Source organism: Phoenix dactylifera, chromosome 9, assembly GCF_051530095.1.
Source record: "Phoenix dactylifera cultivar Ajwa chromosome 9, Ajwa_hap1_PhDact_Kaust_v1.1, whole genome shotgun sequence".
In the NCBI taxonomy this organism is placed as follows: domain Eukaryota; kingdom Viridiplantae; phylum Streptophyta; class Magnoliopsida; order Arecales; family Arecaceae; genus Phoenix; species Phoenix dactylifera.
Genome location: NC_143198.1, coordinates 25,071,410 through 25,084,708, shown reverse-complemented (window position 1 = coordinate 25,084,708; position 13,299 = coordinate 25,071,410). Strand labels below are relative to the sequence as shown.

Sequence of the window (13,299 nt, the reverse complement as noted above, 5' to 3'; positions counted from 1 at the left end):
CCCCGGCCGGACCACTGCCTCCTCTCCGGCAAGAGGCGGTGGTGCCGGAGGGAAGGATCAAAGAAAAGAAAAGGAAGAAGGGAAGAAGAAGGAAAGAAAGAAAGAAAGAGAGAGGAGGAAGAGGCCGTAGATCCGGCCGGAGGAGAAGAAGAAGGCCGGAGGACCGGCCGAAATGGCTAGGGCTTCCGATCGGAACCAAGGAGAGAGAGAAAAAGGAGAGGAGGAGGGGACTTGCCCGTGTACGGCCGTGAGCGTCGCCGGTGCGGGCTCGGCCGGGGAAGCCGAGAGCTCGGCCGCGGGCTCGGCCGGGGAAGCCGAAAGCTCGGCCGCGGGCTCGATCGAGGAAGCCGAGAGCTCGGCTGCGGGCGTCGCCGATCGCGGTCCGACCCCCTCTCCGTGAGGAGGAGACCATCGACCTCCCTTCGCCGGAGAGGAGAGGAGAGGAGGAATGGGAGATCGGGATGAAAGGAAGCTTCGGGAAGGAGAAGAAGAAGAAAAAAAAAAAACGGTAAAGAAAAGAAAAGAAAGAAAAAGAGAAGAGAAAAGAAAAGAGTGGGTTAACGGGCCGGAATCGGGTTCGGATCCGAAACCCATTAAGCCCAATAATAAGGAATTGGTTTAGCCAATTGAAGCTGAACCCGAGCCCAATCAAATTGGGCTAAGTCTGGACGAGCCCAATTTAAACCAGGTCCAAACCCAATTAAGTATGTGGGTCTCAGTAGGCCCAATTAATTATAAAGAAAGCCCAGTTCAAACCCCGACTTAACAGAAAGTAGGTCAAATTGACCTCGGGCTGACCCTAACTCCAGCCCAAACAAGCCGTACTGACCCTAAACCCAAAATTGAACCCAATTAAACTTGGGATTAAGCACATTGACCAAATCAGAGGACCCAATTGGCTAGAAAAGGTTGAACCCAATATGGTTTTAAACTGAGCCCCAAAAGCTCTAAATTGGGTAAATTGGACTTGGCTAGATCCTTGGATGGGATCCAAGCAAGTAAGTTCATAATATGATGGACTAAGAAATTTTATAATAAATAAATGGGGAATAATGTAATCCCTATGATGTTGTTTTAGGTGATTAAGGATTTGTCACCTGGACTTGAGAAATTTGGAAAGCGAATTGAAGTAAGTAATCTGTCTTAATCCTATCGTAGATCTTGTATTACGTTTTATAAGATGAACCAGTGTTTTTTTATACAATTTGAATTGTATGCATGATTAGTGAAGAATGTAAGTAACCTGTCCTAGTCCTGTTATGGATCATGTCATTAATGTTTCCTACGCATTTATTTTAAGTATATATGTTTCATGCATGATATGTTACAATGCATAAGTAACTTGCATGATCCCAGAAGCTATGGCTATGTATGCAACATGATGATACTGATATTTTAATCATGCATGTAAGTTTATAAAGTCTTAGCTAGCCCAGAGGCACTATAATGGGCTCAAAGATGCTACTGAGAATGACTGAGCCGCCAGTGGCTGAATAGTAACTGAGCTTGCCCCGCCAGTGGCTGAATAGTAACTGAACTGCCCCGCCAGTGGCTGAATAGTAACTGAGCCTGCCCCGCTAGTGGCTGAATTGGAATTGGGCCTGCCCTGCCAGTGGCTGAATAGTAACTGAGCTTGCCCCGCCAGTGGCTGAATAGTAACTGAGCCTGCCCCGCCAGTGGCTGAATAGTAACTGAGCTGGCCCCGCCAGTGGTCGAGTCTGACTTCGCAGTAGCATCCGAGAGAAAAAAAGACCACGGCATGCCGGGGGCACGGTTTCATATGCATATATTATGAAAATTTTGTGATTTGCACTACTACCTTGTTTAAATTGCATACATATTATACCATGATGATTATTAGATAAACATGCATGTCAGCTTCTCAAACCCTGATTTACATGTTTAGCCTACTGGTTGATCCGGTAGGATTATGCAGGATTACTTACTGAGCCGTGTAGCTCACATCTGTTTATGCTTCGTTTTCTTTCAGATCCTCATCAGTGATCGCCACCAGATATGTTTTTATTTTGTCACAGAACTTCGTATTTTTGGAGAAGCTTATATACTTTTGTACATTTGAATAGCATAGAAGTTCTGTATTTTTGGTTTCAAACTTGAAGGTTGTACTGCAAAACTTTTAATATATATATATATATAAGTTTGAATCCTTTTGGCTATCTGTTACCCCTGTATGAGGCTGCGTGCTACTGTGGGCGATAGTCGGCAATAGCACGGCCGTGTCACGGATCCGGATCCGGGGCGTGACATCTTGTGGTATCAGAGCTCTAGGTTTAACAAGACTATAACCGTAAAAATTTGGGGTAATGGGTAGTTAAGAGTATCATAATATGTTAAGATTGTCATAATACCTTAGTCGAAAAAAGCAATTTATTTCAGTTTCATCCTAAACTCTTGACTGCTAGGTAGCTATAAGAAATAGGGAATACTCAGACATTTACCCTGATGAATTACCGGAATTACCCTTGGTTGAGAAATCGAATTCACCATCGATCTTAGGAAAGGGACCCATCTTCAAGGTCCCCTACCGGGCGATTCTTGTTAAGCTATGAGAACTGAAATTTTTGGAGGGAAACTTTGCCTACCTAAAAATGTTCTTTTCGAGGAGTGTTGCCCGATTCGGGCAATACGGCAAAATGAGTCCTCGCTACATCGGTCCACTTGAGGTATGTTTAATTTCGAGGACGAAATTTATTTTAAGGGGGGTAGGATGTAATGTCCGGGCCCAATACAGACTAGGCCCAATACTGTAGGGCCCAGTTTGAGGGTATTGGGCCAGGATGCAGGGTTAGCAGGCCCAGAAAGAATAGGCTCCCATCTTCCCCGAGGGCTGAAAAGACAGGATCACAGATGGCCAACGGAGAGACCCCCACAGGCATGCACAACCGGAGCCCGCCACCTCCCTCCTCCTCGGCAGCTGGGCCTCGAGCTGGCCTGAAGAGGGGGGGGGGTAGCTGGTGGCTCCCGAAGCCCTGAGCAAGGAGAGGATGCCACCTCTCCTTGGGGTCAAATCACAAGCTTAGTTTTTATAGACCTAAGCCCTGCTAACCCTAATCTTGGATATACCCTCCTAAGCTTCTAACCCTCTGATATTCGGTACCAGAGAGCTAGATCCCGGAGCTGGAGGTGGAAGGTGCCCCGCAGCCCCAAGGGAGGAAGGAGGGAACTTGCCGAGAAAGGGTCACTGCCCAACTCCACTCAGCCAAGTCAAGGTAAGCACACTGCCAGTAGACTAAAGCAAGAGAAGAGGGGAGGAACCCCCTCGGTGGGGGTGTTCTCCTCTCTGTTCCATCCATGGAACAGAGGGGAGCACACCAGCACAAGGAGAAAGATCGGGCAAGGAGAAGACAACAACAAAACCCTAGGCCGGACCCACGGGCCGCGGGCCGGACCAAGGAAACCCAAGCCCACGCCTGACTGCCACCCGGGCCGAGCCCAACCGGACTCGGCCTACGGGGTGACAGTCCCCGGCCGCTGCTACTCTAGGGCTCGGGGGGCAGCCCCGGGCCGCCGGTCAGGTTGAGCCGGCAATCGGCGTGGCCACAAGGCCGCCAGCCCCGGCCGGACCACTGCCTCCTCTCCGGCAAGAGGCGGTGGTGCCGGAGGGAAGGATCAAAGAAAAGAAAAGGAAGAAGGGAAGAAGAAGGAAAGAAAGAAAGAAAGAGAGAGGAGGAAGAGGCCGTAGATCCGGCCGGAGGAGAAGAAGAAGGCCGGAGGACCGGCCGAAATGGCTAGGGCTTCCGATCGGAACCAAGGAGAGAGAGAAAAAGGAGAGGAGGAGGGGACTTGCCCGTGTACGGCCGTGAGCGTCGCCGGTGCGGGCTCGGCCGGGGAAGCCGAGAGCTCGGCCGGGGAAGCCGAAAGCTCGGCCGCGGGCTCGATCGAGGAAGCTGAGAGCTCGGCTGCGGGCGTCGCCGATCGCGGTCCGACCCCCTCCCCGTGAGGAGGAGACCATCGACCTCCCTTCGCCGGAGAGGAGAGGAGAGGAGGAATGGGAGATCGGGATGAAAGGAAGCTTCGGGAAGGAGAAGAAGAAGAAAAAAAAAAAGAAACGGTAAAGAAAAGAAAAGAAAGAAAAAGAGAAGAGAAAAGAAAAGAGTGGGTTAACGGGCCGGAATCGGGTTCGGATCCGAAACCCATTAAGCCCAATAATAAGGAATTGGTTTAGCCAATTGAAGCTGAACCCGAGCCCAATCAAATTGGGCTAAGTCTGGACGAGCCCAATTTAAACCAGGTCCAAACCCAATTAAGTATGTGGGTCTCAGTAGGCCCAATTAATTATAAAGAAAGCCCAGTTCAAACCCCGACTTAACAGAAAGTAGGTCAAATTGACCTCGGGCTGACCCTAACTCCAGCCCAAACAAGCCGTACTGACCCTAAACCCAAAATTGAACCCAATTAAACTTGGGATTAAGCACATTGACCAAATCAGAGGACCCAATTGACTAGAAAAGGTTGAACCCAATCTGGTTTTAAACTGAGCCCCAAAAGCTCTAAATTGGGTAAATTGGACTTGGCTAGATCCTTGGATGGGATCCAAGCAAGTAAGTTCATAATATGATGGACTAAGAAATTTTATAATAAATAAATGGGGAATAATGTAATCCCTATGATGTTGTTTTAGGTGATTAAGAATTTGTCACCTGGACTTGAGAAATTTGGAAAGCGAATTGAAGTAAGTAATTTGTCTTAATCCTATCGTAGATCTTGTATTACGTTTTATAAGATGAACCAGTATTTTTTTATACAATTTGAATTGTATGCATGATTAGTGAAGAATGTAAGTAACCTGTCCTAATCCTGTTATGGATCATGTCATTAATATTTCCTACGCATTTATTTTAAGTATATACGTTTCATGCATGATATGTTACAATGCATAAGCAACTTGCATGATCCCAGAAGCTATGGCTATGTATGCAACATGATGATACTGATATTTTAATCATGCATGTAAGTTTATAAAGTCTTAGCTAGCCCAGAGGCACTATAATGGGCTCAAAGATGCTACTGAGAATGACTGAGCCGCCAGTGGCTGAATAGTAACTGAGCTTGCCCCGCCAGTGGCTGAATAGTAACTGAGCTGCCCCGCCAGTGGCTGAATAGTAACTGAGCCTGCCCCGCCAGTGGCTGAATCGGAATTGGGCCTGCCCCGCCAGTGGCTGAATAGTAACTGAGCTTGCCCCGCCAGTGGCTGAATAGTAACTGAGCCTGCCCCGCCAGTGGCTGAATAGTAACTGAGCTGGCCCCGCCAGTGGTCGAGTCTGACTTCGCAGTAGCATCCGAGAGAAAAAAAGACCACGGCATGCCGGGGGCACGGTTTCATATGCATATATTATGAAAATTTTGTGATTTGCACTACTACCTTGTTTAAATTGCATACATATTATACCATGATGATTATTAGATAAACATGCATGTCAGCTTCTCAAACCCTGATTTACATGTTTAGCCTACTGGTTGATCCGGTAGGATTATGCAGGATTACTTACTGAGCCGTGTAGCTCACATCTGTTTATGCTTCGTTTTCTTTCAGATCCTCATCAGTGATCGCCACCAGATATGTTTTTATTTTGTCACAGAGCTTCGTATTTTTGGAGAAGCTTATATACTTTTGTACATTTGAATAGCATAGAAGTTCTGTATTTTTGGTTTCAAACTTGAAGGTTGTACTGCAAAACTTTTAATATATATATATATAAGTTTGAATCCTTTTGGCTACCTGTTACCCTGTATGAGGCTGCGTGCTACTGTGGGCGATAGTCGGCAATAGCACGGCCGTGTCACGGATCCGGATCCGGGGCGTGACAGAGACAAGGTGTCAAAGTGTTTCTTTGGGTTCTCACAATGGCATTTAGCTAAAAAGCAGACCAATCCACTTGGTTTAAAGTGCTGCAAGTTTATAATAATCAACTGGAACATATAGTGCTACGGCCTACGAAGCTCTCTCTCCTTCAAAAACATCTCAAATTATATTAATGAAAAGATAGTGAAGAGAATAGCATAAGAGAGCATGGAGAAGGGAGACTGACACAAATTTCTCATCTTGAGCCATTTGGTTCTTGCACCTGCAGATCATTGTTGGATGCAACTGGAAGAGTTGATGTCAATAGCACAAGCTAGACAACAACCACAAGTTCTACATATTTTCCAGAGATTCGAAATGCTCTAAATTGTCATGGACAATTATATATTAAAGCAAACTGCACCCGGTGTAGAACAAAATAGATCCTAGTTCTTAGAGACTAATGTTCTTTTTCTGCATATAACTTCCTGAAATAAAATTTAACCTTCTTTAAGTAAATAAAAAAAAGTTTGTGTTTAACGTGTTCAGTAATCATTCTTTGTCATGTATGGCGCATGAGTTTGGGTGATTGGAGATCTGTACCAACATTGTTGTTCATCTTGAACAATTATGAGTCAGCTAGGTGCTCGCATGCATGGTAGAACATTTCTTTTCATCATTAGAACACCATCCAAAATATTAAAGCAATGCTGAATTAGGATTCCATAATGTACCTTGTTTTAATCTTAATAACGTGATTATACAGTATGGAGCCTTTCTATATACTAGCATGATGCAACTCTTCAAACCAAAACTACAAAGAAGGTACATATGTTATAACAGTCGACTACCCTATCAGGATTTTACAACCTGGATACCAAGGGAAGGGGGGAATACACCACTATTATGAGAGAGAAAAAATAGTAAATGCCGATGCCATCTTTGACTTTTTTCTGAAAAAGGTTTACCTGGATTATTTACAGGATGAAATTATATCTCTACAAGATTATTCTGGGTGTTATTACTTAATAAATTTAAAAAGGAAAGCCCACAATTGGTAATGGATCGAATGACTGCAAGCTTATTTTGGTGGACAAGTACAAAGAATCCAGTGCTTAGAGGAAGGTTGCCTCCAATAATGAGACATGAAGAGAAAGTCGCAGTTGAAAGAAAACTATTTACACCTTACAGGAAGTAGCATTTTTTTTTTTAACAGTTGGTTACCATTTGACAAGGCAGGATGGTAGTAGAGAAGTACATGTGGCATACTAACTCACTATTTATTGTCGAATTGATGAAGAAAAAAGTAGTTACAAGTTAAGTTGAAAACCTACACAGCATGTGCTAGTCTTGAATATCCAAAAAATGAAGCAAAACTGTTTCATTTCTATGCAATTCGCTAGATGACAAAGCAAGGATATTTCAAAGAAAACTTCATGTTAGAATAGAAGAAAATTGAATGCTTCAAGCATGAAGGTAGGGAACAAATTAGCAACCACTTGTCCTAAATCGATGCCTAAGTATTACAAGAGGAATAATGAGTAGGGAACAAAATAAGCAAATAACAAGAAGTCACAACATGCGAACAACAGATTAGAGACATGGCTCACTTAGAGGGGGTTCAAAACATTCCATCAGCTCCTATGAAGAATAAGGGAATTAGATACTGCTAATATCTTGAATGCTGATGCTGGTTGTTGATAAAAGGCTTGCAACTTAGTAGTGATGCCTAAAACCATGGAGTTGGCTTTATAGATGAAGATCGATAAGTTTAAGCTTTCTTAAGAATGATTCTTCTTCATCAGGAAGAATTTCTAGAGGATTTCAAGCTAGACAAGAGGGTCCTAGTCGGTTCTATAACTCAAACTCAGCAAAGTGCATGCAAAAATTCGTATACTATAAGTAGAGATCTAGAATAGAGATCAGGAAGAGAGAGGGGGAGGGTGTATAAGGACCAACTCTGGCCAAAAGAAACCCTTTTTTTTCATAACAAATGATGTAGCATGCTTTGAGCGGCCAGCCTGAATGTCCTTTTACAGACTTTTTTCACGACAGGTAAACTAGACTCTCCACAACCAAGTAACCTATCTCAATATGGATGCCTAAAATATTTCTTGAAATGCAAAATCCAGAAGTCTAAAAAATCCTTCATGGAAAAACACCTAAAATAATAAAAAAATCAAATCTTAATGACTTGATGACTTACCTGAACCAATATGTCCCTAAAGTCAGATTTTACGAGACCAATTTTAATTAAAATAGGAGTCTAAGACAAATCCTAAGAATTACCTAAATGAAAGATCAGAAAATAAAGTATAATTCAAAATAAAACATGTTTCTTCTCTATCATTATATTAGCATTTCAAGAAGAAACGCAACTAGAAATGCAAAAACCATGCACATCAACCTTCCTGTCAGCATCATCATGGCCCTTGCTTTCAGTAACTATGCTGCTATTCTTAGTAGATCAGGAATTATACTGTTTAGCATCATGTATATGCATGTTTTTGAACCCTTTTACACTGGGTAACATTTTGTAATTTGGTTTTAGAGAAATAGCTGACAATTTCCACTAACAGAAAACAATAATAGAACACAACGAATATACGTGGATGTAAACAAATACGTATGCGTGTAAGATTTATAAAATGGAAAGGAAACAATAAATAAATTTACAGATGAAGCAGTTAGGGAATTCAACAACAATAAAAAAAGCATATTAGTGTTCTCTGTCATTCAGTTCAACGCTATTTGAGCACATTCTTGGTTCATGTAATTCAAAAATGACTAGCTTGGTTGATAAACCTGGAACTCCTTCCAATATATTTGAATAATCTACTAAAGCAAGGATACTCGATGCCCCATATATAGGAAATGTGCACATACATAAGAAAAAAGTTACAGGAATTGATATCAAGATATAGACTGCTAGTACACAACTTCAATATATTTATATGACACTGGAATATATAATACATGATTCCCACAACAAAATTATGAAAGAATTACAAGGAAACAATGAATCATACACGTGACCTCTTTGAGAGCAGAGTCATCCATGTGACCCCAGCAATGGAAGCCTAGATTCTTCTCTTGGTTTCCTGCAATAGTATGCATATAGAAACAATTGTATGACTCCCAAGACTGTTCCAATCCCGTTTGGAACCTGGAATTCACAAAAGTTTTAAAAAAAATATTGGGCTGAGAACAATATCTTCTATTATATTAGAACTCTGATTAGTGCAAAATAAACAATACCACCGGTAAAATGATAATCTTTAGCAGAATTCTTACATATACGAAAAAGTCATGCAACAGCAACCCATATGCAAAGAATGATACACTCATCAAGAAGGTTGCCAGGGATAGATAGAAAGGCATGAACTCGACACTCCTTGTCCGTATCACCAAATTCTGATGATCAAAAGCATGAAAAGAAGCCTGTTAAGCCTAAACATTACCACTAATCTATAAGCACTGGATGTAATGGGGTTTTGACACTTCATGTATAAATTCCATCTCGAAGAATTGGGAGAAAACATACAATAATAAATAAAGGGGATGCAAACATCGAAATGAGAGAAGCAATGCTAAGATATCCAACAAAAGTTCGCCGTGATTGGTGGTCGAACAACTCAAGGCTGACATATATGATGAGAGAACAAACACAGAGAACTGCTATCAGCAATCCAGACATCTTCAGCTGCACAACAAATCAGAGAAAAATAATAGATGACACAAACATGATACAAAGGGGATCTAAAAACCAAAGGGGATGAAGCTACCCTTCTTGTAGTATCTGCATATGTAATGAAGAGGGCCACATAGACCAGCTGAAAAACAGCACCGATGGAATTGACTGTGGCAACCAAGATTACGCCATAGGACACGCATGGAAGGCCATACCACATGCAGATCAAGCAGCTCAAGAGGGAATACACATAGGGTAACCCTGAGAATTGCTCTGTTGATTTGTTTCTGACAATTCTTTGGAACGTAGGTCTGAAAGAAATCAAACATAGACGGACGCATTGATGAGATGGTTCTGGATGGTGGAACCAAGAAAGGAATGCCAAGGGTGGACTTACATCGGTGAGACAAACAAAACAAGTGCAAAGAGGTTCCCTGCAAACATAAAGGATATGATTTGGTCATAATTTTTCATAAATGTGGCTATCATAATAACATCAAAAAGGAAAGGACTTATTACTATGGAACTTGCTACAATGTTACATTCCTTCATTTACTAACAGGCCAGGGAAGGGCTTATTGGAGATAAGGCATTTGCATCTATTGCCAAACATGGTCAACCAGCTTATGGCACATAGTCTTGCAGATCACATGTACAATGCCACCTTACCTTGTCTGATAGTATAAGGATAATATATAAAATGCCAAACTACTTATATATATATATATCCAGCTGATCAAATTTAAAGGTAACATAACATTCCAAAGATACCATGTTCTCACGTATTGATGTATAATATGTGATTGAATCCCATGAGCAAACTAAGAAAGAAAATTCCACCCATCTTTCTTCATTGCTTCAATCAGATGGCTTGAAAAAAATTTCCAAAATTATCCGGTTCCATAGCTAGTTCAAAGTCTACAATAATCCTCTGTCATTAATCCCATAAGCATCGGCCAGAATCAAATGGAGAAATCAACAGAGTTTGTTAATAATAGGTATCCTAACGGCACGGTATTTCTACCTTCTCTTTTTCACCGGGCTCTTCTCTTTTCTTTAAGTTTGTCCTTGTTAAAATCAACAACATCAAACGCTTAATATCAAAAATTTGATAATCTTCCTTGATTCCGAAACTTGGCAGTCAACTGATGAAAAATCACAATCGACTACCAGATCGATTACAAGATCCATTACGAGATAAGGAAACACCAGAGCTAAGTCCAAGAGCAGAAAAATGTGCGTTTGTGATGCATATATATATATAAACATAAATTCGAGAGAGAAGGGGGGAGAGAGTGAGAGAGAGGAGCTGTTACCAGCAATTCCAGCCGCATAGGTGCAGATGCCGTAGAAGGACGGCCCTGAAGATATCATCTCTCTCTCCGAAACTGGGAGGCTGGAATACAAGAAGCAGTACCGCCCCTCTCTCTCTCTCTCTCTCTCTCTCTCTCTCATGGGAACAAAAATCAAATGGGGCGGACACTGGAGAAGGGAATATACGATGGATTCTCGAGACGCCGATATTAAACAAAATTATATGTGGTTTTATTTTTCGAAATATATATATATATTTTTGTACTGATATACACTATAAAATTGAATGATACACATCATGCAAATTAATCATCTAAAAGACTAATACATATATTTAGATAAATTAATACATAATTTCTAAAAAATAGTGCATACAATACAATAACAGATGATACACACTTAGTAAATTAGTTATTTAATAATCCATGACATATTTTTAAGCAAATTGATATATAATTTTTAGAATATCACATTTGCCAGTACACGCTGGATGTCCAGATACACATTCGTCGACTTCTTAATATATACTGCAAGCTTTTTTGATATACATCTAGCAACGATCTAATACGCATCTTAAAATAAATAAATGCACAATTTATAGAACATACTTTTTACCAATCATCTAGTAAATCAACACAGACCTCTAAGTAAATTAATACAAAATTTTTAAAATTCTAGTTTTGCCTAACCAAAAAAATTATTTTATATATATATATATATATATATATATATATATATATATATATATATATATATATATATATATATATATATATACACCGTGATTAGATTAGGTGCAAGGATATCGGAAAAGAGAGGAAATTGGAGGAAGAGAAAGAAACTCATAAAAAATAAAGAGGACGGATGGAGAGATTTGATAAAAAAGAAAGAAGATATTAAGTGTAAGTTTTTCTTCTTCTTTGAGTTTTTTAACCATAAGAGTGACAACTCCATTGATTGGCGGAAGAAGTTCCTAATTTTTGAATTTTTTAAAAAAATAAATACTAGAGAAAATATGATAAAAAATAAATGGAAGCCTGCGCTGGTGCCCGGTCCTGTCATGTTGTTGCTGTTGGGCCGTCACGTTGGGAAAATGGACCAGATGTTGCGCGTTGAGGCCTTCTTGCGCATATGAGTCATTTCGGACCACTTGTTATCCGCAACCACGCTGCCTTTCCCGACCCCCATCGCCATCTCCTCCCCGACCCGTTCGACCACGGCTCGTGTCTCGTATGCGCTTTTCGTTTTCGTTATTTTTTACTCATGGCGTCTCCATCTTATATTCCTATTGGTAATCTCCTTTGTTTCTTCTTTTTTTTTAACCATGGAAGAAGGGCGAGGCCGCATAATTAACAGGAACTGGAACCTGCCCCTCCAACTTGTTCAAGGGACATGAGCTCCCATAAGGATATTTCACTTTATAAATTCAGCAAAGCGGCATGAGGCATGGAAACAATCTATTACAAGCATCATAGTTTAGTCGAAAAGGATGTTTCCTCTGGATAAGTTTGACAAGCTTTGCAAGCAAAAGTGATTGAACTAGAAGGCAAATTGATTTCGTCAATTCATAGAAAGGCCAGTTGACGTGTTGCTAATATTGTGTCATCTGGATTGTGACTTGGGCTCTATTTTAATGATTTGTATGTGTTCTAAGACTTTAGGGTTATTGATTTTGATAAGGACAATAAGTATTTTTAAATAGATATAGGTATTCTATATGTGCAAATCAACTGCTTTGTAAACATATAGACAGCTCATTCGATGTTCATGCAACACATGCACAAGGGACGTAAGGACAAAAGGCTCGGCCAAGCTTTAAAATTAAGGAAAACTTAGGAGTAGGTGCAGTCTATAGTACGTGTTAGCAGTATTATTGGACCCACTCCATTAACAATTACAAGCGTATTGCATGTGCCTTAAAAAAAGAAAAAAAAACAAGGACAGCGTATAAGAACAAAGAGGAGCTACCAAGTTTTCTACTTCATGCACGTACAAGCATTTAGACCTTGTGAGATTCGCTTCTAAAAAACTTCATATGTCCAACTCTAGGAGTTCTCTTTATACTAGCTAATCATATTTCTTTTTAACAAGGATCCAATCTCGCCTGAAAAAAAGGAGTTAGATTTGTAACACCTACCGCCCCACTAATGGCGGTGGTGCTTATGATAGTGCGAAATTGATTTGATATCCATCAAAAGAGAGTATGTAACAGATTGGCGACCTTGATTATCTTTGACAATAGTGATGTGATGACAACAAAGACAAGGCAAATTCCTTGTCCATGGTGGAGAGAGATGGAGATTTGGAAGCAAGAGAGAAGTAAGGAGGGATGCCCGTCCACCATGCTCAAGGATCGCTTGTGGGAGAAGAGAACAATGAAGGGGAACTACGTATGAGGAAAAACTGAGAGCAAATCGTAGCCCTAGTAAGGCTTTGGATTTAGGCTTCGAACCAAGCTCAAACCAAGCTAAAGAACACACCCAAACTCAGC

The 13,299-nt window shown here is 41.0% G+C and overlaps 1 protein-coding gene across 1 annotated transcript; it reads right to left on the bottom strand.

Annotated features, from left to right (window-relative positions):
• Positions 1-8,603: 8,603 nt before the first annotated feature.
• Positions 8,604-11,009, bottom strand: LOC103709307 (bidirectional sugar transporter SWEET2a-like). The gene is made up of 6 exons (XM_008794598.4): positions 10,811-11,009; positions 9,892-9,928; positions 9,589-9,805; positions 9,348-9,506; positions 9,098-9,217; positions 8,604-8,969 (listed from the first exon to the last, which is right to left on the bottom strand). Exons 1-6 carry the CDS (start codon positions 10,947-10,949, stop codon positions 8,856-8,858), a joined length of 786 nt encoding a protein of 261 aa, XP_008792820.3. The 5' UTR covers positions 10,950-11,009; the 3' UTR covers positions 8,604-8,855.
• Positions 11,010-13,299: the final 2,290 nt, after the last annotated feature.